Source organism: Erithacus rubecula (assembly GCF_903797595.1).
Source record: "Erithacus rubecula genome assembly, chromosome: 29".
NCBI lineage: Eukaryota > Metazoa > Chordata > Aves > Passeriformes > Muscicapidae > Erithacus > Erithacus rubecula.
In genome coordinates, this window is record NC_136681.1 from 3,517,082 (window position 1) to 3,544,344 (window position 27,263).

The window sequence follows — 27,263 nt, forward strand, 5'->3', positions numbered from 1 at the left end:
AGGATGAGGAGGGGAAGGCTGCAGTGGGGTGGTGACCCCCACCCCATTCCCATCATTGCCATTCCCGCTGTGGGGCAGAGGGGTTGGATACTGGGCAGAATGAACAGGGAGTGTCCTGGACGGGAATTTTGGGTTTCCTGGACTGCAGGAGGTGTGTGTGGGTGTCACCCCCCCAAAAAATCCCGCAGTGGGGAGGGCACAGCCGCTGCTGGGTGCCCCCATTTGGGTGGGGTCCCCCTGGCACCGGGTGTCCCTGTGTCCCCACCTGTCCCGTTCCCACGGCTGTCACCCACCCAGGGATGTGGCACCTCATCCCTGCATCCCCCTGATCCCCTCTGGGACCCCATTTCCCATTCCCAAGCTCATCCCCCATCCAGGGACCATTTCCCACCCCACAGCATCCCCGTTTTCCCATTCCCACGCCTGTCACCCAGCCAGGGATGCGGCCCTTTGTCCCTGCAGCCCCCCCGGGTGCCCCCCTGCCACCCCCGCACCCTCTCGTGCCACCCCCGCACCCTCCCGTGCCATCCCTTCGGCTGGAGCAGCAATTTGGGGAGGGCGGGGGTCTCGCCCTCATCTCTGCGGCCCCGTGGGAGCTCCGGCAGGTGCATCCCAGCCAGGAGAGATGGATGAGAACACAAGGATGGAAAATAACGCGGGCAGAGCTCCGGGGGACCCCACAGACCCCCCCCCGACCCCCGCCCCGGGCGGAAGGGCGGCGGAAGGGCGGGGGCAGGGGCGGGGAGGGGACGGGGCCCCGGCGGCTCTGCCCCTCGGCCGGGGCTCGGCGGAGCGCGGCCGCCCCTCGCCGCGCCCCCTCCCCGGCAGCCGGAGCTCGGCAGAAGCCGGCGGGAGCCCGGCGGAGCCCGAGCCCGGAGCGCGCAGCGGAGCCCGGCGGGGATGCGGGAGGCGGCTCCGCGCCGGGCGGAGCACACCCTCATCCCTTCCCCTTGGCTTCCAGCCCCGCTGCATCTGGGAATTTAGGATCAAGCTGAGCGCCTTGGGAATTATAAATTTTTATTTTTTTTATTGTTCTTTTTTTTTTTTTTTTTTTTTTTTTTTTTTTTTTTTTTTTTCTCCTCGGCCTGATTTTTAACATAATTTTTTAAATTTTTTTTGCACACGTGGAGGAGCGCGTGGATTTCCTACCATGATCTTGGCAAACGCCTTCTGCATCGTCCTCTTCGTAGGTGAGTGGCCTCGGCGGGGGTGTCCGCGGGGGGGTGGTGGCTGTCGCCTGGCCGAGGTGGCGCGTCCCCAACCCCCCCCTCCACCTCCACCGGGGGGCTCGGGGCTGAGACAGCGAGCGAGCCCCTCCGAGCTGGCAGCGGCGCTGCGGCAGGAGAGGGGCACGGCCAGGGGTTCAACTTCATTTGCAATTCCCTGTCAACTTGAAACGGGGAGGGGGGACACTGGGGACACACAGGGGGACACGGGGGACACCCCCCAGCCGCCCCCTCGGGGCAGCATCACCCCGCAGCCGAGCCCTGCCCGCCTCCCATCCCTTCTCCGCTTGTCGAACCAGCTCGGATTTGCGTTTTGGTGGAGATCTCCCCCCTTTTCCCCTTCCCACCCGCTGCTCCCTCCATCCTGGCTGCTCCCCCCGCGCCGTTCCAGAGGTTGGGAACGCGGCGTGGAGACCGGGCAGGGAAAGTTGAGCTGGCGGCTCGGGAATCGCCGTGCCCGGATCGGCTCGGAGCGCGGAGCCGGGAGAGCGCTCCGCTTCCCCGGGCAGCCTCCCCTGCAGGAGCCGCTGGGAAAGGGAGCGCGCACAGCCCGCGCGGGTTTGGGGTGAAAAGGGAAGGAAATGGAAAATGTTCGGGGTTATTATTTTTTTTTTTTTTTTTGCCCTCCGCGGCTCGGGCGTGTCGCGCTCCCGGTGCCATTCCCGCATCCCGCGGGTGCGGGGGGTGTGATCCCTGCTCGCTGCAGCGCCCGGAGAACTTTGCGGGGCCGGGCTGGGGACAGGGACAGGGACAGGGACCAGGGACAGGGGACAGGGACAGGGACAGGAGGCAGCTGAGGGAGACTTGAAGGTTGGCACAGCCGCGTTCCGGAGGGACGCGGGGCGGGGGGTGCCCGTGCTGCCCGTTCTGCTCCCGCCTGGAATGGAGGGCACCGGCTCTGCCCCCACCCGAGCGAGGGACGGGGTGCCCAGGGGGGTGGGTGCCCCCCAAACCTCTGGGGAAGGGGGGACAGAGGCCTGAGCTGAGCCCTGGGTTGGGGGAGCCCCTGCCCGGAGGGGTCGGGGGGGCTCGGGCGGTGCCTCAGACCGAGAATGGGGCGCTCGGGGGGCGGAGTGGGGACACGAGTGGGGACAGAGTGGGGGGAAGGGTGCTCCAGCATGGCTGGAGGGGACATCTGGACATCTGGACGTGTGTCCAGGCACAGCTGGATGGCTCGTGGAGAGATTTGGTGCGCAGGGATCTCCAGGGGGACAGGGGCGCCCAACCTCAGGCACCCAAACCAGGGCCCGCCCGCCCTCACAGCAGGGTTGGCATCCAAGCAGGACCCGGTGTCCCCCCCATTCCCGGGTGTCCCCCCCATTCCCGGGTGTCCCCAAGGTTCTGGACCCCGAGCAGGGACCCTGCACCCCCAGATTTAGGGATGGGGTGCCCACGGCTCTTTGCCCGGCGTGGCCTCGCCGCGAGGATCCTGGAGCAGGGAACATCCAGCTCTTCCCATTCCCGGGAAGCCAGAAAATCCCTCTGGTCCTGGCTGGGGAGCTGCGTGTTCCAGAGCGATCCTGGCCAGCAGAAATATTTCCCTCTAAAGCTGCCGGCTGTCCAAAGCTCTCCGGCAGCAGCAGGGCAGGAGAACACGGAATAGAGCTCGGGAAGAGGCTGCTGGAGCCGGGAGAAGCCGTGGGAGCGGCAGGAACAGAAAGGGGCCATCGCCTTGTGCAGCAAATCCTCGCTGTGCTCCGGCACCCCCGAGCCTGCCGAGGATTCGCCGGGAATTCTCTGCGGATGCTCCAGCGATGGGAGTTCGGCTCTGCCGGGAGGGTTTTTTTGGGGAGGGGGGATGGAAAATCTCCCTCCTCGGTCTCCCCCTCCATCCTGGGTGGGAATGCGGGGCTGGGAGGGGCGCGGGGCTCCAGGAAAAGCGCCCAGGCTGGGCTGGTCCCTGCGGGGTTTGAGGGCACCAGGACAAAGAGCTGTGCCCGCCCGGCGGGATCCGGGATCTGCCGGGGCTCCAGGACCCCGCTCCCTCCAAAACCGCCGGGGAAAGGTGGAAAAATGGCAAAATCCAGGAGGATTTTGGGCCAGCTCACCCGCACACCTCACCCCCGCTGCTCCCAGAGGGCGGATTTATGGCGGGATCCCCGATCCAGCACCGGGATATTCCGGGTGTCCTTTGGATGTGTCCCTGCCCGTGGGGACAGGAGTGAGGCCACAGGAGGGGATTTTTTGGGAAGAGGCTTCTGGAAAAGAGGGAGCTGGAGCTGGGAGCTGGCTTGGGGCAAGCACGGCTGGAGCTGGAGCTGAGCTGGGAGAGGATGGGATGTGGTGGAGCCTGGAATGGTTCTGCAAACCCAGGGAGTCTGGAATGGTTCTGCAAACCCAGGAGAGTCTGGAATGGTTCTGCAAACCCAGGAGAGTCTGGAATGGTTCTGCAAACCCAGGGGAGTCTGGAATGGTTCTGCAAACCCAGGAGAGTGGAATGGTTCTGCAAACCCAGGAGAGTCTGGAATGGTTCTGCAAACCCAGGGGAGTCTGGAATGGTTCTGCAAACCCAATAGAGCTCTGGAATGGTTCTGCAAACCCAGGGGAGCCTGGAATGGTTCTCCAAACCCAATGGAGCTCTGGAATGGTTCTCCAAGCCCAACAGAACTCTGGAATGGTTCTGCAAACCCAGGGGAGTCTGGAATGGTTCTCCAAACCCAGGGGAGCTCTGGAATGGTTCTGCAAACCCAATAGAGCTCTGGAATGGTTCTCCAAACCCAATGGAGCTCTGGAATGGTTCTCCAAGCCCAACAGAACTCTGGAATGGTTCTCCAAACCCAATGGGACTCTGGAATGGTTCTCCAAACTCAATGGGACTCTGGAATGGTTCTCCAAACCCAGTGGAGCCCTGGAATGGTTCTCCAAGCCCAGTGGAGCTCTGGAATGGTTCTCCAAACCCAATGGGACTCTGGAATGGTTCTCCAAGCCCAGTGGATCTGTGGAATAGCTCTCTGTGCCTGGTGGAGCCCTGGAATGTTTTTCCATGTCCAACAGAGCTGTGGGAAGGCTCTCCACACCCATGGAATTCTGGAATGGCTCTCCACACCCAGTGGAGCTGAGGGATGAATCTCCATACCTGGTGGAGCTGTGGGATGGATTTCCACACCCAGTGGATCCTTGGAATGTCTCCCTATCCCCATGGAATTCTGGAATGTCTCCCCACGCCCATGGATCTCTGGAATGTCTCCAGTGCCCTGGAGCAGTTTCCCTCTGGCTGCAGCAGGGTCAGGATTTACCAGCTGGATGCCTCAGGACAGGAATTCCCAGCAGAGTTCATCCCAAAGCACCTGGGGAGGCTCTGGCACCCCCAGGATCAGCGTTTGGGGGTTCCTGTTTCTCCTCCAGCACAGCAGGAATGTGGCTCCAAGGATCCCGTGTGGAATTATAATTAATTATCATTATAATCCTGCCAGGCCAGGCCTGCCCTCCCGAGGGGAATCTGGATCTAACGTGGCTGTGGGGGATCCTGGATGCTCCCAGAGAGTTTGGAATGAGCGGGGACAGCGTGGGGACAGCGTGGGGACAGTGTGGGGACAGCATGGGGACAATGGCTGAACAGCAGGACCTGTGGGACCTGTGGGACCTGTGGGATCCATGAGACCTGTGGGATCTGTGGAATCTGCAGGATCTGTGGGATCTATGGAATCCCTGAAATCTGTGGGATCTGCAGGATTCATGGGATCTGCGGGATTAGTGTGAGAACTGTGGGATCTGCAGGATCCATGGGATTTGCAGGATCCATGGGATCTGTGGGATCTGCAGGATCTGTGGGATCTGCAGGATCCATGGGATTTGCAGGATCCATGGGATCTGTGGGATCTGCAGGATCTGTGGGATCTGTGGGATCTGCAGGATCTGTGGGATCTGCAGGATCTGTGGGATCTGTGGGATCTGCAGGATCTGTGGGATCTGCAGGATCTGTGGGTTCTGTGGGATCTGTTCCTCAGAGTGACCCAGCCAGTGGAGGTGTCCCCACCTGGGCACTGCCCGCCCTGACCCCAGCCCCTCCTCAGAACCCCCCTGGCATCGCCCGAGGAGGGCAGAGCTGTCCCTGGCCACAGCTCCAGGGCCAGGGAGCCACTGCAGTGCCACCGAGCCAGGGCCACCCAGCCAGGGCCACTGAGCCAGTGCCACCCAACCAGGGCCACCCAGCCAGTGCCACCCAACCAGTGCCACACACTCCAGTGCCACCGAGCCAGGGCCACCCAGCCAGTGCCACCGAGCCAGGGCCACCCAGCCAGTGCCACCCAGCCAGGGCCACCCAACCAGGGCCACACACTCCAGTGCCACCGAGCCAGTGCCACCCAACCAGTGCCACACACTCCAGTGCCACCGAGCCAGGGCCACCCAGCCAGTGCCACCCAGCCAGTGCCACCGAGCCAGGGCCACCCAGCCAGTGCCACCCAGCCAGTGCCACCCAACCAGGGCCACACACTCCAGTGCCACCCTCCCGAGGGACACAGTGACACGGGACGAGTGCCCAGCTCCGGGGGTGGCCGGGACCAGCCCCGCCCAGCAGGGGGGACACGCGGGTGGCCCGTGTCGCGTTCCTGTAGGTGTCACTGTCCCCCTGCCAGACCCGGGTGGGAAGGGGCTGCCAGCGCTGGTGCCAGTGGGAGGGGACGGGAATGCAGGGACGGGGACACAGCGAGGGGTCACCCCTGTCCCCCAGCCACCCTCGGGGGGCACCAGGGCGGGCACAGAGCGGGGTCCCCTCCCCATCACCCCCGGAGCAGCTCAGGGTCCTTTCCAGGTCCTGGCATTCCCATTTTCCCCTGGAAGCTGGAGGGGGGAGCAGTGGGGCAGGAGTGACACAGCGGGTCCTGCCCGTCCTGTCCCCATCACCGAGGGGAGGGGACAGCAGCGCTGCCTGTCCCCAACTCCCCTGAGAGGGGACAAGCCAGGCTTGGGCTGGATTTAGCAGGAATTTATTTCCGGGGTGGGAAAGCAGATTCGGAAATGATGGGAAGGGTGGGAGAGCTGTGGGAATGCGGGGAGGGGACAGTGACAGGAGGGGACAGGGACAGTGACAGGAGGGGACAGGGACAGTGACAGGGACAGGGACAGGAGCCTGGTGGGAGCTGCAGCTGCCCCGCGGCCCTGCCAAGGCCGGGCGCTCCAAAAGCCATGAGTCAGACTCCCAAAAAAAAAAAGATCCTAAAAGAGATTAGCGGCCAAACCAGCCAAGGAGCGGCGCCTGCGGGAATCGGGACGGACTCGCTGCTCCCGCAGAGCTCCGGGAATTTCGGGAACCAAAACTCCCAGGGATGAGGTGTGGGGTTAACCCCCCACGTCCCCTCCCCACAGCCGGGCAGCTGCGGGATCCCCTGACACCCCTAAAAACCCAGCCGGGTTTGGAGCAGCCTGGGGAGGGAAGGTGACCCTGCCCGTGGATTTTAGGGTCACTTCCCACTAAAATTCCACCATCCCAGGCTGCTCCAAGCTGCCCTTGGACATTCCAGGGATCCCCACAGATCCTCTGGAATTCCATCCCACGCCCTCCTCATCCTCACAGAGGGATTCCTTCTGTTCCTGCAGACTCAGTTTCTCCTCTTTCAGCTCGACCTCTAAAACCCCTCCCAACCCCGACAATTCCAAAATTCCCGGGCATTCCCAGGCTCTCAACTCGACCTCTAAAACCCCTCCCAAGCCCAACTACGCTGAGATTCCATGGAACTTCCAGCTCGACCTTTAAAATCTCTTCCAACCCCGACAATTCCAAGGTTCCATGGAACTCCCAGCTCGATCTTTAAAACCATTTCCAACCCCGACAATCCCGTGGCATTCCCAGGCTCTTCCAGTTTAAAACCCTTTCCAACCCAGACAATTCCAGGATTTTTAGGCTGGGTTTAGCTGGACTGGGCTGATGGACCAGGGGGGTAAAATTCCTCTCCTTTGGTGGTGGAAAAGGAAGAAAAAAGGCAGAAAAAAAAGCAAATTAAGCTTTTAGGGTTTAACCTAAGCCGGCCACAACTCCTCATGCTCAGGTCGGGCTCTCCCAGCCTCGGGCACGCCTTTCCCATGGAATCCCGGAATTCCCAGCCCGCGGGTCTGGAATGTCCCAGCGCCCTGGGGCGGTTTCCCTGCAGCGATCAGGATTTCCCGGCTGGACACCTCGGGATGGGAATGCCCAAACTGGTTTGGGCTGAAAAGGGGCTTGCAAAAATCGCATCCAAAAAGTCGTATCATGAAATCTGATCCCGACCCCAATCGCACGGGCAGGGAGGGTTGAGAGGGGGGTGAGGGAGCTCTGGGGGTGAGGGAGGTGCTCACCTGTGCCCTCACCTGTGCCCTCACCTGTGCCCTACCTGTGCCTTCACCTGTGCCCTCACCTGTGCCCTCACCTGTGCCCTCACCGGGGTGAGGATGCTCTGGGGGTGCTCACCTGTGCCCTCCTCACCTGTGCCCTCCTCACCTGTGGTCCCCTCACCTGTGCCCTCCTCTGTGCCCTTCTCGCCCGTGCCCTCACCTGTACCCTCCTCACCTGTGCCCTGCTCACCTGTGCTCCCCTCACCTGTGCCATCACCTGTGCTCTCACCGGGGTGAGGATCCTCTAGGGGGTGACATGGATTCTGACCCGTGTCTCCCTCACCTGTGCCCTCACCTGTGCCCCCATCACCTGTGCCCTGCTCACCTGTCTCCTCACCTGTGTGCTCACCTGTGCCCTCCTCATCTGTGCCTTCACTGGGGTGAGGATGCTCTGGGGTGTGATGCGGGTGCTCACCTGTGTCTCCCTCACCTGTGCCCCTCTCACCTGTGCCCTCACCTGTGCACTCACCTGTGCCCTCCTCACCTGTGCCCTCCTCACCTGTGCCCTCACCGGGGTGAGGATGCTCTGGGGGATGATGGGGGTTCTCACCTGTGTCTCCCTCACCTGTGTCTCCCTCACCTGTGCCCTCCTCACCTGTGCCCCTCTCACCTGTGCCCCTCTCACCTGTGCCCTCCTCACCTGTGCCCCTCTCACCTCTGCCCCTCTCACCTGTGCCCTCACCTGTGCCCCTCTCACCTCTGCCCCTCTCACCTGTGCCCTCACCTGTGCCCTCCTCACCTGTGCCCCTCTCACCTGTGCCCTCCTCACCTGTGCCCTCTCACCTGTGCCCCTCTCACCTGTGCCCTCACCTGTGCCCCTCTCACCTGTGCCCTCCTCACCTGTGCCCCTCTCACCTGTGCCCCTCTCACCTGTGCCCTCACCTGTGCCCCTCTCACCTGTGCCCTCCTCACCTGTGCCCCTCTCACCTGTGCCCCTCTTACCTGTGCCCTCACCTGTGCCCCTCTCACCTGTGCCCTCACCTGTGCCCTCCTCACCTGTGCCCCTCTCACCTGTGCCCTCACCTGTGTGAGGACGCTCTGGGCTGTGCTGCGGCTGCTCCCCCGTTCCCCCCTCACCTGTGTCCCCTCTCTCCCGGCCCAGACGAGCTGCTGCGCTCTCTGGCCGCGCCCCCCTCGCCCGCGGCGCCGGCCCCGCCCGGCTGGCGAGTGCCGGTGGATTGCGTGCGAGCCAACGAGCTGTGCGCGGGCGAGCCCGGCTGCAGCTCCCGCTACCGCACCCTGCGGCAGTGCCTGGCCGGCCGCGACAGGAACACCCTGCTGGCCAACAAGGAGTGCCAGCTGGCCCTGGAGGTGCTGCAGGAGAGCGCCCTGTACCACTGCCGCTGCAAGAGGGGCATGAAGAGGGAGCTGCAGTGCCTGCAGATCTACTGGAGCATCCACATGGGGCTCACCGAAGGTATGGGGGGGGTGGGGAGAGCCAAAAAATTGCACCTGGGGTGGTGAGGGGTGGGGAGATCTCAAAGGAGAATGTTGGGGTGGTGTGATACCAAAAAAAATCACCTGGGGATGGTGGGGATGGGGAGACACCAAAAAAATCACCTGGGGATGGTGGGGATGGGGAGACACCAAAAAAATCACCTGGGGATGGTGAGGATGGGGGGACATCAAAAAAAAGGATGGGAAGACTCCAAAAGATAATTCTAAGGATGGGGAGACATAAAAAAAATCTACCTGGGGTGGTGAGAATGGGGATGGGGAGACTTCAAGAAACTTCAGCTGCGGTGGTGGGGAGATCTCAAAGGAGAACGTTGGGGTGGTGTGATACCAAAAAAAATCACCTGGGGATGGTGGGGATATGGGGACACCAAATTAATCATCAGGGGATGGTGAGGATGGAGGGACACCAAAAAAATCACCTGGGGATGGTGGGGATGGGGATGAGGAGACACCAAAAAAATGGATGGGAAGACTCCAAAGGATAATCCTAAGGATGAGGAGACACCAAAAAAAATCATCTGGGGATGGTGAGGATGGAGGGACACCAAAATAATCATCAGGGGATGGTGGGGATGGGGAGACACCAAAAAAATCACCTGGGGATGGTGAGGATGGGGAGGGGAGTCCCTAAAGGAGTCCCCGGGTGTTGGGGATGGAGAAACCCCAAAACACCCACCTGGGGCTGCTGAGGATGGGAAGACTCCAAAGGATAATCCTAAGGATGGGTAGACTCCAAAAAAAATCCACCTGGGGATGGTGGGACCCCAAAAATTCACCTGGGGGTGCTGGGGATGGGGGACAACAAAAAATTCAACTGTGGGTGGTGGGAGCGGGGGAAACAAAACGCTGGGAAGTTCCCAGACCCCCCAAAATCACCTGGACTGGCAGAAGATCCCCCTGCCCGTGCCAGGGGGGCTGGGATGGGATTTTTTTAAGCCCCTTTCCCACCCAAACCAGGCTGGGAATTCTGGAATTGGATGGGAAAAGTGCCCGAGGGTGGGAAAGCCACACCTGAGGATGAAGAAATTGAACCCGAGGATGTGGGAACTGGACCCGAGGGTGGGAAATTTGGATTTAAGGGCAGGAAAACTCTTCCAGAGGGTGGGAAAACTCTTCCAGAGGATGTGGGGGAGCTGCACCTGAGCCCCCCTGGGTGAAATTCCCTCCAAATCTGGGTCAGCGAGCCCCAAACCCGGCCCGGAGCAGGAATTACACTTTAATTGTTTCCTGCCTCCATCGAGCAGTTTCCCAGGGTTTTGTGGGAATGGGAATTGTACCTGGAGGGGGAGGGAAAAAGCAGCGAGGATCCCAAATTTGTGCCTTTCCGCAGGAATTTCTCCCTGCCCTCGGGGAGGCTCCAGCCGCATTCCCGGGGTTAATTGTGGCTCGCAGGGCTCCGGGCCCGGTTAATGCTCCGGAATTCCCCCGGAGCCCAGCGGGGATTTAATTATTGATGGGAGCGTGGAGAGGGAGGGAACGGGGCTGGAAACAGCGGGAATAAAATGGGAAAAGCGCGGAGGGGAGAGGGATTTGGGTATTGATCCCATTCCTGGTGAGGATCTGGAATAATCAAAGCCAGCCTTGGGGCGTTGTCCCCAAATTTCATTGCCTTGAGAGCAATGGGAACATCCCAGAGGGGTTTTCTCCTCCCAAAATTTCCTGAGAATGGCTTGGAGAGGGATTTGGATCCTGATCCCATTCCTGGTGAGGATCTGGAATAGTCAGAGCCACCCTTGGGGCGTTGCTCCCAAATTCCATCACCCTAAGAGCAGCAGTGACACCGCTGGGGACATCCCAGAAGGATTTTTCCCTCCCAAAATTTCCCGGGAATGTCGCTGCTGAGCAGAATTTGGGTCCCAATCCCATTTCTGGAGCTGCCCTTGGGGCATTGTCCCCAAATTCCATCGCTCTGAGAGCAGCAGTGACAACCCTGGGGACATCCCAGAGGGGTTTTATCCCCCCTAAAATTCCCGGGAATGTCCTGGAGCAAGATTTGGGTCCTGCATTTCCCCACGGAAATATTCCCATTTCCCCAAGGAATGGGGTGGGAAACCATTCAACCAGAGGGGTTATTTTAGATTTTTAGGTGTTTTTAGTGGATTTTGTAACAAATAAAAGAACTCAGAGTTGAGTGTGAGCCTCAAAACTTTCAGCCTCGATCTCAGTGTCCCCATGGAATACCGACCTTCCCAATATCAATCCCAGTTCCCAGAGCTCCTGGAATCCTTTGGAACTCAACCACTGCCAAACCAGGACCAAAAAGTGACCAAAACCCCCTGAATCCCCAAATCCCCTTTCCTTTAATTCCACCTCTTGGAAATCATTTTGCTTTTCCCTCCCGTGCCTGGAGCCAGCTGAGATTATTCACCACGGGCTTTAATTTGCTTTTTTCTGCCTTTTTTCCCTGCCTTTCCTCCCACCGAAGGAGAGGAATTTTATGAAGCCTCCCCGTACGAGCCGGTCACCTCTCGTCTCTCTGATATATTCAGACTCGCTTCAATTTTCTCAGGTAATAAAGGAGTCGTGTTTTATCTGCTCTCTGTGAGCACAGAGCTGCTCCCAGCTGGGGGAAACCTCCACCTCCCTCTCCTGGGCTCCTCCAGCTCCTCCTCCCTCTCCTTCCCTTCTGTTTCCCCCAAATTTGGCACGTCCTGCAGCATTTTGGGGGGTTTGATGCATTTTTGGGGTGGGTTTGTATAAAATTGTATAAATTCCTGGGATTGCCGCTGTTCCCAGCACTGGGGTGGGGGGCAGGAGGGGGAGGCACAATCCCAGCCCAGCCCCTCCCATTCCCGTGGAATTCTCGGGGGGTTTGGGACCCTCAGGATGGGGAGGACCCCATTTGGTGTCCCCTCCCCGGGGCAGTGCCTCGAGCTGAGCTCTGGGAAGGGCTGGGAGAGGGATGCTGAGATCCCAGGGATATCCCTGTGACCCTTGGGGACATCCCTGTGACCCTTTGGGGCATCCCTGTGACCCTTTGGAACATCCCTGTGACCCTTGGGGACATCCCTGTGACCCTTGGGGACATCCCTGTGACCCTTTGGGGCATCCCTGTGACCCTTTGGATCATCCCTGTGACCCTTTGGAACATCCCTGTGACCCTTTGGGACATCCCAGTGTCCCTTAGCCCATCCCAGTGTCCCTTAGCCCATCCCAGTGTCCCTTAGCCCATCCCAGTCTCCTCCTCCAGGGAACCCAAACTCCACCACCATCCTTGTGTTTGAATTTTCCCCTTTTCCACGTTTGATCCTCCCCATTCCCACCCCAACCTTCCCGTGCCTCCCCCACCCCCATCCCAAACCAGCCCAGCGCTGCCTCGGCTCCTTCCCTCGGAACCTTTCCCCAAATTCCCCCCACTGCGGGATTTTGGGGGGGTCTCATTGTCCCCACACCTCGGGGACACCCGAGCCCAGCCCACCCGGGGACACCTGGGAGTGTCCCCAGTGTCACCCATGCCCTCCAGCCCCCGGGGTGAATTCTCCAGGTTTTTCCAGGTGAATTTTCCCCGCGCGGGTTTTCGGGATGGCGCTGCCACCCCCTCCCCTCTCCCGCCCGAATTTTTGGGATGACATCGGCGTCAGGAAAACGTGGGAGCTGCGGGAAGTGTGGAGAGCAGCGAGTCTGGAGTGGGGATCAGCCCCTGATTTACCCAGGGAAGCGGCAGATTTTGGGGATGGGGGAAGGGGCTGTGACCCCTCCCTGGGGATCTGCAGGGACACCCAGCCCCGAGCTGACCCCGAGCGCTGAAGGGAAGGAGATTTTGGATCTGCTCCTGGAGCAGGAGCTGGTGATTGCCTGGAGGGATAATTGGGAGCAGGGGCTGAGTAACCCGTGTATAACCTGAGAGTAACCCATGTGTAACCCATGAGTAACCCGTGTGTAACCTGTGAGTAACCCATGACTAACCCTTGTGTAACCCACGAGTAACCCATGAGTAACCTGTGTGTAACCCATGAGTAACCCGTGTGTAACCTGCGAGCAACCCGTGTGTAACCCACGAGTAACCCGTGTGTAACCTGTGTGTAACCCACGAGTAACCCGTGTGTAACCCGCGAGTAACCTGTGTGTAACTCGCAAGTAACACATGTGTAACCCGCGAGTGACCCGTGTGTAACCTGCGAGTGACCTGTGTGTAACCCACGAGTAACCCGCGAGTAACCCGCAAGTAACTTCCCTCTTCAATCCCCTTTTCCCCACCTCCTAAATCCTCCTTTCCCCACCTCCTAAATCCCCTTTTTCCCTGTGTCCATCCTCTGGAGAAAATCCAAACCATATTAAAAGCGAGGAGCACCCTCGGGGCCAGCGCTGCCCCCTCCCCACACAGAGACCCCCGGGATGCTCATCCCGGCTGGATCCTGAAAAAATCAGGGAGAAAGGGAAAATTCCAGTTGTGTGGGTACCCAGTCCCCCAATCCTGCTCCTGCCGGCCCTGGGGACCCGCGGAGGGGACAGCTGGTGGCCCCCGCCCCCGCCCCCAGCCCCGTTTGCTCTCCGCTGATGCAATTTTCATGCTCGTGCTTTATTCATGAGCCGCGGCTCCATTGAAATGCAGCCGGGGCCGGGCGGGTCTGGGCAGGGCAGAGTGATGCTCCCATGAGACAATGGATCCCAAAATCCCGGCTCTGTGCTGGCAATCTGCTGCTCGCCCTTTGGGCGGGGTGATTTGGGGTGGAGGGAGGGCTCAAAGCATCCCCCAAAAACAGGGGAAATAAAGAGACACAGGGGTCCCTCACCTCTTAAATCCTCCTTTTCCCCATCTCTTAAATCCCCTTTTCCCGCCTAAATCCTCCTTTTCCCTGCCTCTTGAACCTCCTTTCCCTGTCCCTTAATTTTTCTTTCCCCCACTTAAATCCTCCTTTCCCTCGCCTCTTCAATCCCCTTTTCCCCACCTCCCAAATCCTCCTTTCCCCACCTAAATCCCCTTTTCCCCCTCGAGCTGTGTCCATACTCTGGAGAAAATCCAAACCATCCATCCCTGCCCTACCCTGGATTTTTTTAATCCCTGAATCCTTCAGGATCCCTGAATCCTTTGGGATCCCCAGCAGGGCTGTGCTGGTGGCTGAGCCTCACCCAAGACTTGGATTTGCTAATTAGCAGCTCCCTGCAATTAAGTCAATTAGGAGCCTTTCCTTGGTGCCAGCAGAAGCTGGGATCCAGTGGAGGAGAATCCAAGGATTTGGCCAGAAAATCAATGAATTTGGCCAGAAAATCCTTGGATTTGGCCGAGCTGTGGAGGGGAGGGAATGAGGGATGAGGTGGCTTCAGAAGGGCCATGGAGGGTGATCCATCATTCCCAGCAAAAAAGAGGAAAATTCAGCATTTGTTCCCAAGCTGGGGCTTGGCCTCGTTCGTCCTCTCCTGAGGGATGGGATTCCCAGGATGAAATTCCTGGGATGGGATTCCCAGCATGAAATTCCCAGCATGGAATTCCCTCAGGGATACAGGAATTGTCCCTTCCATCCCTGTCTGGAGCTGTCCCAATTTTGGGGAGCCCCAGGAGGGGCTGTGGGAACCCCAGTGGAATTGTGTTAATTATTCTGCTTTTGGAGCAGAATAATTATTAATTATTAATTAATTAATAATGAATAACCATTCTTTGAAGAACTGACAAAAGGAAAGAAATGTTGCAGATTCACAGCCTGGATTTGAGGGCTTCTCCCCATTTTTGAGGACATTTCCCCATTTTTGAGGTCATCTCCCCATTTTTGAGGACATCTCCCGAATTTTGAGCACATCTCCCCATTTCCGAGCACACCTCCCCACCCCTACACCCACCTGCAGGAAGAAACTGGATTTCTGAACAGCAAACCAAGATGATTTCACAGAAGATGCCCCTGTCCCTCAACCCCCATTTCTGACCATGTCCCTGTCCCTCAAACCCCTATTCCTGACTGTGTGACCGTGTCCCTGTCCTCAACTCCCTATTCCTGACCATGTCCCCATCCCTCCATCCCCCATTCCTGACCGTGTCCCCATCCCTCCATTCCCCATCCCTCCATCCCCCATCCCTCCATCCCCCACCCCTCATCCCCCATCCCTCATCCCCCACCCCTCATCCCCCATCCCTCCATCCCCCATTCCTGACCGTGTCCCCATCCCTCATCCCCCATCCCTCCATCCCCCATCCCTCCATCCCCCACCCCTCCATCCCCCATCCCTCATCCCCCATCCCTCCATCCCCCATCCCTCCATCCCCCACCCCTCCATCCCCCATCCCTCATCCCCCATCCCTCCATCCCCCACCCCTCCATCCCCCATCCCTCATCCCCCATCCCTCCATCCCCCACCCCTCCATCCCCCATCCCTGACCGTGTCCTGACCGCATCCCCCATTCTCCCTGCTCAGGAATGGACCCGGCCGCCTCCTCCAGGAGCAACCAGTGCCTGGACGCGGCCAAAGCCTGCAACCTCAACGACAGCTGCAAGCGCCTGCGCTCGGGCTACATCTCCACGTGCAGCCGCCAGCTGCCGCCCGCCGAGCCCTGCAGCCGCCGCCGCTGCCACAAGGCGCTGCGCCAGTTCTTCGACCGCGTGCCCGGCGAGTTCACCTTCCGCCTGCTCTTCTGCTCCTGCAAGGACCCGGCCTGCGCCGAGCGCCGCCGCCAGACCATCGTGCCCTCCTGCTCCTACGAGGACAAGGAGAAGCCCAACTGCCTGGATCTGCGCGGGGCGTGCCGGGCGGATCACCTGTGCAGGTAAAGGTGGGCTGGGGGTCACCTGTGCAGGTAAAGGTGGGCTGGGGGTTGCCTGTGCGGGTAAAGAGTGCTCTGGGGTTTACCTGTGTGGGTAAAGGTGGGCTGGGGGTCGCCTGTGCGGGTAAAGAGTGCTCTGGGGTTTACCTGTGTGGGTAAAGGTGTGTTTGGGTTCACCTGTGTGGGTAAAAGGTGTGTTTGGGTTCACCTGTGCGGGTAAAGGTGTGTTTGGATTCACCTGTGTGGGTAAAAGGTGTGTTTGGGTTCACCTGTGCAGGTAAAGGTGGGCTGGGGGTCACCTGTGCAGGTAAAGGTGGGTTGGGGGTCGCCTGTGCGGGTAAAGAGTGCTCTGGGGTTTACCTGTGCGGGTAAAGGTGTGTTTGGGGTCACCTGTGCGGGTAAAGGTGTGTTTGGGTTCATCTGTGCGGGTAAAGAGTGCTCTGGGGTTTACCTGTGCAGGTAAAGGTGTGTTTGGGTTCACCTGTGCGGGTAAAGGTGTGTTTGGGTTCACCTGTGCGGGTAAAGGTGTGTTTGGGTTCACCTCTGCAGTTAAAGGTGGGCTGGGGGTTACCTGTGCAGGTAAAGGTGTGTTGGGGTTCAGCTGTGCAGGTAAGGGTGTGTTTGGATTTACCTGTGCAGGTAAAGGTGTGTTTGGGTTCAGCTGTGCAGGTAAAGGTGTGCTAGGTCTTCTTCTGGTATGGGTAAGGTGTTGTCATTGCCCTGGCACTGATGTCACTGTCCTGGTATTGATGCCACTGTCCTGGTGTTGGTGTCACCTTCCTGTTATTGGTGTCACCCGCCAGTATTTGTGTCACCCCTCGAGTGTTTTTCCCCCTCGCACTGGGACAATGCCCTGGGGCAGATCCCAGAAATCAGGGATGGAACTGCCTCCCCCAAACCTTCCCCAGCTGCATCCCCCAAACCCTCCCCAACTGCATCCCCCAAACCCTCCCTGGCTGCATCCCCCAAACCTTCCCCAACTGCATCCCCCAAACCTTCCCTGGCTGCATCCCCCAAACCTTCCCCAACTGCATCCCCCAAACCTTCCCTGGCTGCATCCCCCAAACCTTCCCCAACTGCATCCCCCAAACCTTCCCCAGCTGCATCCCCCAAACCTTCCCTGGCTGCATCCCCCAAACCCTCCCCAACTGCATCCCCCAAACCTTCCCCAACTGCATCCCCCAAACCCTCCCCGGCTGCATCCCCCAAACCTTCCCCAACTGCATCCCCCAAACCCTCCCCAACTGCATCCCCCAAACCTTCCCCAACTGCATCCCCCAAACCTTCCCCAGCTGCATCCCCCAAACCCTCCCTGGCTGCATCCCCCAAACCCTCCCTGGCTGCATCCCCCAAACCTTCCCCAGCTGCATTCCCCAAACCTTCCCCAACTGCATCCCCCAAACCCTCCCTGGCTGCATCCCCCAAACCCTCCCTGGCTGCATCCCCCAATCCCTCCCTGGCTGCATCCCCCAAACCTTCCCCAACTGCATCCCCCAAACCTTCCCCAGCTGCATCCCCCAAACCTTCCCCAGCTGCATCCCCCAAACCTTCCCCAGCTGCATCCCCCAGTCCCTCCCTGGCTGCATCCCCCAAACCTTCCCCAACTGCATCCCCCAAACCTTCCCCAGCTGCATCCCCCAGTCCCTCCCTGGCTGCATCCCCCAAACCTTCCCCAACTGCATCCCCCAAACCTTCCCCAACTGCATCCCCCAAACCTTCCCCAGCTGCATCCCCCAAACCTTCCCCACCTGCATCCCCCAGACCCTCCCTGGCTGCATCCCCCAAACCTTCCCCAACTGCATCCCCCAAACCTTCCCCAACTGCATCCCCCAAACCTTCCCCAGCTGCATCCCCCAAACCTTCCCCACCTGCATCCCCAGACCCTCCCTGGCTGCATCCCCCAAACCTTCCCCAACTGCATCCCCCAAACCTTCCCCAACTGCATCCCCCAGACCCTCCCCGGCTGCCGAATTCCCCCTGTTCCCCTCGAGGCTCCCGCTCGTCATTGTCGCCTCGTTTGTCACGGGCACAGCCCCTCCTGTCCCCTGGGCAGCCGGGTCCTCCCCCGGCGCTCCTGGCACCTTTTTCCCATCAAGGTGATGGAGATCGGCGGGGAAGCAGCTGCGAGCTCCGAGCGCTCCTCGGGCTGCGAGCGGCGATGTTTGAAATGTGGGAATGTGGCTTTTTATCAAAAACTAATCCAAGCAGCCCGGTGTCCATGAATAAAAGATACCCGGGAATGGCAGCTCCTCTCCATCAGGAGCCGCGCTCAGGGAGGAAAAACGGGGCTGGAAGAGGCCACGAGCTTTAATTCCTGCATGGAATGAAACTCCCAAACCAGGAGGGGAAGGGGAAAGGGGGAAAGGGGCAGCAGCTCCTGAGAGTGTTTGATCCAAGGTGGAAATGGAGTTTTTTTGGGAGAAGAGTGGGAGAGTCTGGATGGGAACTCTCGCTGTGGGAAATGCCCAAATCTGGGATTTATTTGTGTTGGTTTTGCTGGAGAATTTTGCTGTAACCTCAGGGATTTTTATTTTCCTCCTTGGGATGAGGCATGGATGCATTCCTTGGATCTGGGTTTTCAGGAGTAAATCCCATCCCATCCCATCCCATCCCATCCCATCCCATCCCATCCCATCCCATCCCATCCCATCCCATCCCATCCCATCCCATCCCATCCCATCCCACTGGACAAGGCAGGGCAGGGCTGTGCCATGGGATTTCCCATTATCCATGTTTTTTTTCCAGTCAAAACTCTTCCATATCCCCTCATCCTTCTGCCATCTTTTCCCATCTTTCTTTTCCCATCTTTTTTTCCCCCATCTTTTCCCCAATCTTTTTCCCAGCTTCTCCCATCTTTTCCCATTGTCCCATCTTTTATTCCCCCATCTTTTCTTTCCCATCTTTTTTTTCTATTTTTTTTTTCCAATCATTTTCCCCCATCTTTTCCCCAGCTTTCTTCCCCCCATCTTTTCCCATCCTTCCTTATCCTTCCCCATTTTTTCCCATCTTTTCCCCATTTTTTCCCATCTTTCCCCATCTTTTTTTCCCCATCTTTCCCCCATCTTTCCCCATCTTTTTATCCAGCTTTTCCACATCTTCCCCATCTTTTTTCCCCTATCTTTTCCCCCAGCTTTCCCACATCTTTTCCCCATCCTTTTCCCATCTTTTCCCATCTCTCAGGAGCCTGACAAAGTCCCGGAGTTTTTGTGGCTGATTGCAAGGGACAGGTTTTAGCTCCCGGAATACAAAAACCTTTGGCAAAGCACAAACCTCAGTGAAGGGGAAAGGGAAGGGAAGGGGAGAAAAGAGCTGATTTCAGCAGCTGCAGCTCGTGGATTTTTCATCTTGCATCAGCAAGTCAGGAACACAAATAATCTGCTCTTACACGCTCCAGTGGTGCCAGTGCCGGAGAAATTCCCAGCCTCCACTGGCTGGAGCTCCCCAGCATCCAAAGTGGGGATGTTGGGTCAATTCCTGGATTTTTATCCCGATTTTTTGGCAAGGGGAGGTCAGGGATGCTCCCCCTGCCAGGATATTTGGGTGAAGAGGGTTTTGGAGCATCCAAAGTTGGGATGTTGTGTCATTTCTCTGATTTTTATCCCAGTTTTTGGTGTGTTTAAATCCTGAGGAGTCAGGAATGTTCCTCTCACAGGATATTTGTGTGTCAAGGATTTTGGCTGGGTTTGGAATATCCAAAGTGGGGATGTTGGATCATTTCCCAGATTTTTAGCCCAGTTTTTTGTGTGTTTATAGCCAGGGGTTTTGTTCCACTCCCAGGATATTTGGGTGAAGAGGATTTTGACTGGGTTTGGAGCATCCAAAGTGGGGATGTTGATAATTTCTCTGGTTTTTATCCCAGTTTTTGGTGTGTTTAAGCCGAGGGGAGCTCAGGGATGTTCCCACTCTGGGATATTTGTGTGCCAAGGATTTTGGCTGGGTTTGGAGCACTCAAATTGGGGATGTTGAAAATTTCTCTGGTTTTTATCCCAGTTTTTGCTGTGTTCAAATCCAGGGGAGCTCAGGGATGTTTCCCCGCTGGGATATTTGTGCAAAGAGGATTTTGCCCGGGGCTGTGCTGGATCTTCAGCTCGGGAAGGAGGGAGTGGGATCGGGGCTGGCTGGGAATTGATGGAACACCAATCACGGGAACAAAACACGGCTTTGTGAGCGGCAGCACTCTTTGTTTAGCACAGACACAACGCCACAATAATGGATGTTCCCTTGATAAACAGCAGCTCAACTTTCTCATTACTCCCTGTAATGAGAGCCCCGAGCTCGCCTGCCTGGGAAGAAAAAGGAACAGGGAAAGAAGAAGGAGCAGGGAAAAAAAATCTCTGCTGGATTTAAGGGGAGCTGGGAGAGCTCGGGGTTGATGGGGACAGGATGTGGTGGAGCCTCCAAACTCGTTTTGGGATTGGGAAATCTGTGAAAATCCCCAAATTTGGTGAATTTGGGAGGTGGATGAGTAGCTCAGAAGAGGAGGTGGCTGGGGAAAAAGGAGAGGAAGGAGCAAGGAAAAATCTCTGCTGGATTTAACGGGAGCTGGGAGAGCTCGGGTTCGGAGGGGACAGGGTGTGGAGGAACATCTAAAGCCAGTTTGGGATTCAGAAATCTGTGAAAATCCCCAAATTTGGTGAATTTGGGAGGTGGAGGGGCAGCACACAAGAGGAGGTAGCTGGGGAAGAAGGAGGAGCAGGGAAAAATCTCTGCTGGATTTAACGGGAGCTGGGAGAGCTCGGGTTCGGAGGGGACGGGATGTGGAGGAACCCCCAAACCCGGTTTAGGATCGGGAAATCTGTGAAAAATCCCTAAATTGGGTGGATTTGGGAGGTGGAGGGGCAGCACCCGGGGCGGTCCCTCACAAGAGGAGGCGGCTGGGGGAGAGCTCGGCTCCCTGCGGGCTCGCCGGGCTCTTACCACGAGAATCAGTCAATTCTCCCTGAATAATTAACTCGAGAGGCTTCCCAAGTATTGACTTAATGTGACAGCGAGTCTGTCTTGAGCCGGGCTTTGCTTGTGTAAACACAATCTCCTGTTGGGCTTAGTTAGCGGCTCAATGGGACAGAACGGGCCCGCAATTAAAATCAAACGATTCCTGCGCTCCGTCCTCCCCTTCCCGCGGAGCCGCGGGGCTCGGGGAGGGAAAAAATTCCACCCAAAAAACGCCTTTGAGGAGCTTTTTGTGCCTCCAAATGTGGGGAATGAAGTTGGTAATTAGTAACTAATTAATAACGCCCGACTTTGGGGGTGCGCTGGGTTGTGTTTTGAATTTTTTCTCCCTCTTGCTGGGTTTTCTGTGCTTTGGGAATTTCTCCGGTGGTTTTTGTGGGAATTTGTCTTTTCCCTGCCGAGTCCATGGCCCTGAGCAAGGAGCAGAAATTCCAGAGGTTGGGCAAATCCTCCAGGATCGGAGTCCAACCTTTGATCCTCATCTTGTCCCCAGCCCAGAGCTCCGAGTGTCACCCCCGGGGGTTCCTTGGGGACCTCCAGGAATTTCTTGGGAACCTCCAGGGGTTCTTTGGACACATCCAGGGTTTCCCTGGACTCCTCCAGGCCATCCTTGGATATCTCCAGGGGTTCTTTGGGCACCTCTGGGGCTCCTTGGACACTTCCAAGGGTTCCTTGGACATTCCCAAGGATTCCTTGGACACCTCCAGGGTTCTTTGGGCACCTCTGGGGTTCCTTGAACATCCCCAGGGTTCTTTGGGCACCTCCAGCGATGACAACTCCCCTCCAAAAGCCCCTTCCAAAGCCTGACCCCCTTTCCATGAGGAAATTCCTCTGGAATTGAAGCCGAGCTCTTCAGAACAACGACAAGAATTTCCCTTTTTTCCCTCAAACCACCCGCGGCTCAGCCCAGAACAGGCGCCTCCTCTCCCCACACAACTTTTCCCGGATAAAACAAATCCATCCATTGATCTTTCCTCCCTCCCCCGTGAACTCCTTGCTCCATTTGGCAGCGGGTCATCCACAAAAGCCGAGTTTTATTCCCGCTTCCCTCTTTCCTTCAGCTGCTCCCGCTCCCTGGGACTCTTTGAATTTACCTGGGAGCGTTTGAGGGGAATTTTTTTTTTTTTTAATCTCAGCATCTCCCGGCTTCAAAAGAATCCCTCTCCAGCAGGACGGGAGCGTTGGGAGGGCGATGCCCAGCGGGATTTTCGTGTCTCGCCGAGTTTTTTCCGTGTTGTCGCAGCTTCCTGAACATCCCCGGCTCGGCAGGAGAGAGGGAGTGGATTTCTCCCAGCTTTTAAAAAAAAATTCCCTCAGTCCCTGTAAATTGCCCGTGAAAAAAAACCAAATTCCACCTCTGGAGGAATCCCGGCGTCTTTTCCATGAAATATTCATGGAAAAGCGAGATGCTGTTGGATTGGATTCGCGCTGAGTTGTCACCTCGGGGCGGGGGATGGGAGTAATTAACACTCAATTAAGAGCTTAAAAAATCACAAAAAAAAAAAAAACCCAAACACAAACCGATCCCAAAATCTCCGTGTTTGGAAAATTTCAGTATCAGAGCATTCCCTAAATTTGGGATTTATGCACTTGGGATCTATTTACAGCTACAAAAATCCCCTAAATCTAAGTTTTATGCACCTGGAATAAATGTACAAATACCAAAAATCCCCTAAATTTGGGATTTATGCACATGGGATACATCTACAGGTGAAATAAGTCACCTAAATTTGGGATTTGTGAATCTGGGATATATTTACAGTTACCAAAAGTCCCCTAAATTTGGGATATCTGCACCAGGTGTGTGTGTAAGGTGCACAAAGTCTCTTAAATTTGGGATTTATGCACTTGGGATAAAAGTACAGGTGCACAGAACCCCCTAAATCTGGGATTTATGGTCTGGGAATGCAGGTACTGAATTAAAAAGCCCCCTAAATTCAGGATATTTTAGTCCAGATGCCCTGCAGGGATCCAGGTCCTTGGGAAGGGATGGATTTGGGAACAGGATCTGTTAAACCTGGCGCTGCCTTTGCTGGGATTTTTCCTCCAGAAATCCAAGAGGAGCAGTTTGGAAGGCCCTAAATTGGGAATCAGCCCTTGGAGCGGGTTTGGGATGGGAGATCTGAATTTATATCCAGAATTAATATTTTTAATCCTTTTCCTCACTCCTTTGGGGTTTTTTTTTGGGAGGGAAAAATCCTCCTCCTCCTCCCCCATCCCTCATCCAGAGCCAGCCCAGCTCTTCCCAAATTTTCCAGGTCATCCTCCAGCTGCCAGCAGCAATTTGGCAGCGATTCCTCCGTGTTCCTGCTAAGCTGAACTTGGCTCCTTCTCCTTCCCCTCTTTTTTTTCCATTTCTTTGGAGCCCTTGGAAGCCAAAATCCTCCATGCCCAGGCCGAGCTTTTCTTCCTGGCAGCGAATCCCAGGCAGGGGAGGGCAACATCTGGCTGGATATTCCTGAAGGATTTCCCAGCTGCATCCTCATGGATTATGGAACAATAACCTTTGCCTCAGAGGATGCTCCAGGCAGGGAGCAGAGCCCCAGGGAGGGGTGGGGACAAATTTTCCTGGCTCTTCCTGCAGGGAATTGACGTCCCTTCACCTCGGATTTGGGAAGAGAGGGAAATGCTGTCGGAAAGTTTTATTCCTCTCCCGTGGAGAGGCTGGGGAAGGAGCAGGTTTTTGGATTTGTTCCCACCCTTGAGCTGAGGTTTGGCTGCAGGGAAGGTGGAGCATCCTCCCCTCACCCAAAAAAAAAAAAATTCTGGAAAAGTTTTCTGGGTTTTGTTCAAGGAAAATCCCCCAGCAGGAGCTGAGGATCTGCTGTGGGATTGGGAGTGGGATGGGAGCCCCCAGAGCCTCCACGGGCTGAGCCACGAGGAAGGAAAATAAACACGGACACGACACTCTTGGGATGGGGGAGTTTTATTTCTGGGAAGAAGGAGAGGGAGGAAGTTTCCTCCTTGCCTCATGAACCATGGCAGAGCTGCAGGATCCTGGTTTTCCCTGGAATTTCTGCTCCATCCCGAGCTCCTTCTCCTCCCCCATCCTCAATCCCCATCAGGGAGCAGCCTCTCACACCCACCCCAATCCCATCCCTTCCCCAGGAGATTCCAGTTGTTTTGTTGCGTTTTTTTGGGATCTGAGGTGTGGATGAGCACGGCCATTCCCAGGATCCTGTCCCCTCTTGGATAACCCACCTGACAAACCTGAATTATCCTGGAATTTCACAGGGTGTTGAAAACGGGGCATTTTTATCCCATTTAAAAACTCCTTTCGGCTGCGGGGTCGCTCTGGGATGGAACCAGTGCTGAAATTCCGTTGTTTCCCCAACTTTTCCTCCTCTGCAGATCCCGGCTGGCCGATTACCACACCAACTGCCAGGCCACCTTCCAGTCCCTGACCAGCTGTCCCGGGGACAACTTCCAGGCGTGCCTGGGCTCCTACGCGGGGCTCATCGGTGAGTGCCGGGGGCCGGGATGGGAGCGGCTTTTCCCACTGGGATTTCATCCCCGTTCCCTCCTCCTCGCCAGGCTTTGACATCACCCCCAACTACGTGGACGCCAGCACCACCAGCATCACCATCTCGCCCTGGTGCTCCTGCAAAGGCAGCGGGAACATGGAGGAGGAGTGCGAGAAATTCCTGCGGGATTTCACGGAAAATCCCTGTCTCCGTAAGGCGTCTCCCCGCCCCGCTCCTTCCCCGCTCCTTTACCATTCCCATCCTTCCTAAATCTCTCCCGCTCCCAGGAAACGCCATCCAAGCTTTTGGGAACGGGACGGACATGAACGTGGCTCCCAAAATTCCCAATCCCGCCGCGACGGTGCCGCCCAAGGCGGAGAAGAGCCCGGCGCTGCCGGACGATGCCAACGACAGCAACGCCGCCGACAGCAGCGTCATCAGCACCTGCACCTCCCTCCAGGTGTGGCCCCGCCCTCACCTGGAGTGGGTGGGGCCGTGGGACATCAGCCGCATCCCATGGGGTGGGAAAATGTCCTGATGGGATTCCCCCGGGGGATGGAAGGATTTGGGGTCTGGAATGGGGAGGGAGGGATTCTCCACCTGTCTCCACCTGGTGAGGTGACTCCCGCCTGAGCTTGAGTTCTTGTTGTTTGGGAGATGGAATTTTGGGGTGTTTTGGGAAATCTGGAAAATCCCTGCTGTCTTGCCAAGTGCTGGGCTTGGGTGTCCATGTTTTGGTCTGTGGGTGGAAAAGGAATGGGAGGGAAATGGGGTTGGGGAATGGTTTGGGATGTTCCAGGAACGGGATTGGAGAAATGGGATTGGGATGTTCCAGGAATGCAGGGAAATGTGATTGGGGAATGGCTGGGGATGTTCCAGGAACGGGATTGGGGAATGGTTTGGGATGTTCCAGGAATGGGATTGGGGAATGGTTTGGGATGTTCCAGGAATGGGATTGGGGAATGGTTTGGGATGTTCCAGGAATGGGATTGGGGAATGGCTGGGGATGTTCCAGGAACGGGATTGGGGAATGGCTGGGGATGTTCCAGGAATGGGAATGGGCAATGGTTTGGGATGTTCCAGGAATGGGATTGGGGAATGGTTTGGGATGTTCCAGGAATGGGATTGGGGAATGGCTGGGGATGTTCCAGGAATGGGATTGGGGAATGGCTGGGGATGTTCCAGGAACGGGATTGGGGAATGGTTTGGGATGTTCCAGGAATGGGAATGGGCAATGGTTTGGGATGTTCCAGGAACGCAGGGAAATAGGATTGGGGAATGGTTTGGGATGTGCCAGGAATGCAGAGGAGTGGGATGGGGACTGGTGGCGTGTCCCAGGATTCCAGGCAGGATTCCCAGCAGGATTCCAGGCAGGATCACGGTGGGAGTGAGGCTGGACCCACTGAACCCCCTGAGCTGAGACGGGCTGAGCCTCTCCCAAACCTCCCTGTGCTCCATCCCCCACTCTGAGCCGATTCCCACAGGGAATTTTGAGACCCCCAAACCCCCGAGCTCCAGGGGCACATTCCCACCCTAACCATTCCCAATTTCTCCTGCCAGGAACAAGGCCTGAAACCCAACAAATCCAAGGAGCAGAGCCTGTGCTACTCCGAGGTACTTGGAGCAATCCCAGGGCTGGGAATTCTTTCCCAAACAACTTGGGAACGACACCCTGGAGGTGTTCCCCAACTTTGGGGGACGCTTTTCCCTAAAAATCCCACTCCTGTCCCTCCTTCCCAGGCGCAGCTGACCACGGATGTGATGCCAGACCAGAAGACTTTCATGGATCCCAAGGCGGGAAGCAGCCGGCACCGGGAGAGCCGGATCCTGCTCCTGATCCCCGTCCTGATCCCGGTGCTGGGGCTATAGAGGGGCAGCAAGGAGCAGCTGGTGGCATGGGGACACTCTGACCAGTGCCACCAGTGCCACCAGTGCCCACCAGTGCCCACCAGTGCCACAGACTGGAATGCTCCCAAATCCCGGGAATGCTGAGCTCCGGAGAGGCAGCAGGACCCTTCAGCACGCTGGGAAATTTTGGTGGTTTTCTTCCGACTTTTTGTTTTTCCCAGGAATTTTGGGGGTTTTTTTTTTGGTCTTTTCTGGGTTGGTTTTCCTGGGAAAACCACCTGGAGTGGGTCTGGAGCTGCCAGCGGTGCCGGGGAGGGGAAAAAGTCGGAGAAAAGTTTTGGGAAAAGTGAATTTGAGGATTTTTTGAGCCCGGGTGGCCACGGGGACAAGGAGGATTCTGAACATCCTGGAGGATGAAGGCGCCATCGGGAGCCACCTGGAGAGAATTCCTGGAGCTCTTCCCGCCGGTTTTTGGGGGATTTTGGTTGGGATTTTTCCTCGGAGACTTTCCGAATGGAAGAGAAAAGAAACTGGTGTGAAACGTGTGAGGTTGTGCTGATGTTTTCAATCATTCCAGGGGGAGAGGTTCCATTCTCCTTGTTGATTTTTTAATTTTTATTTGGAATTTGGGTTGGGAGTGGATTTTGACCCATCTGGGGTCGGAATTCCCGATTTTCCCTCCCCACTTTATTTCCTATATGCATATAACATATGGATATTCCCATATACATAACCCTACCCGTCCTGTGACTTTTTAATTCCCATTTCCCCCTTTATTTTCCTTCTTCTTCTTCTTTTTTTTTTTTTTTAATTCCTCTGATTCCCACAACAACTTCCAAATGTATTCTTGGAAAATTTATTTTTTTTAACGATGTCTATAATGGAAAAAAAAATCGAAAAGCAAACCAAAATAAACTAAGGAGAACAAACCAAGGAATGCAACAGCACCAAAATCCAAGATTCCATAAAAATTCTGATATCTGGTGGGGAGGAAAAATGGGAACCCTTCAGTTGCAGGAATTCCAAGATTTGGATTGGAATTCAACTATTTTTTTCCTGCAGGCGACAGCAAGCAAGGAGCTGCCACATTCCCATTTTTTGGTGATATTTTGGGAATTTTTATATGCAAGAATTTCAGGTTTCAAATTCCAGCCCCTTCCTTGATGGGGTTTGGAATTTTTTTCTCCCAAGACAACCTGGCAGTGCTGGAAATGTTGGGATTTGGGGCACAGGAAGAATGAGGGGCTGGAATATTTTTTATTTATTTGGATTTTTAAACTTATTTTGGAGTTTGGGAGGGAGGGATGAAAATTCCCT

General features: G+C 56.6%; 1 protein-coding gene across 1 annotated transcript; it reads left to right on the forward strand.

Annotated features, from left to right (window-relative positions):
• Positions 1–821: 821 nt before the first annotated feature.
• On the forward strand, positions 822–26,879 carry GFRA2 (GDNF family receptor alpha 2). The gene is made up of 9 exons (XM_079328824.1): positions 822–1,190; positions 8,638–8,952; positions 11,419–11,502; positions 15,339–15,687; positions 23,986–24,095; positions 24,169–24,309; positions 24,386–24,558; positions 25,659–25,712; positions 25,839–26,879. The coding sequence occupies exons 1-9, from the start codon at positions 1,151–1,153 to the stop codon at positions 25,965–25,967; spliced, it is 1,395 nt and encodes a 464-aa protein (XP_079184950.1). The 5' UTR covers positions 822–1,150; the 3' UTR covers positions 25,968–26,879.
• The last annotated feature ends 384 nt before the right edge of the window (positions 26,880–27,263 follow it).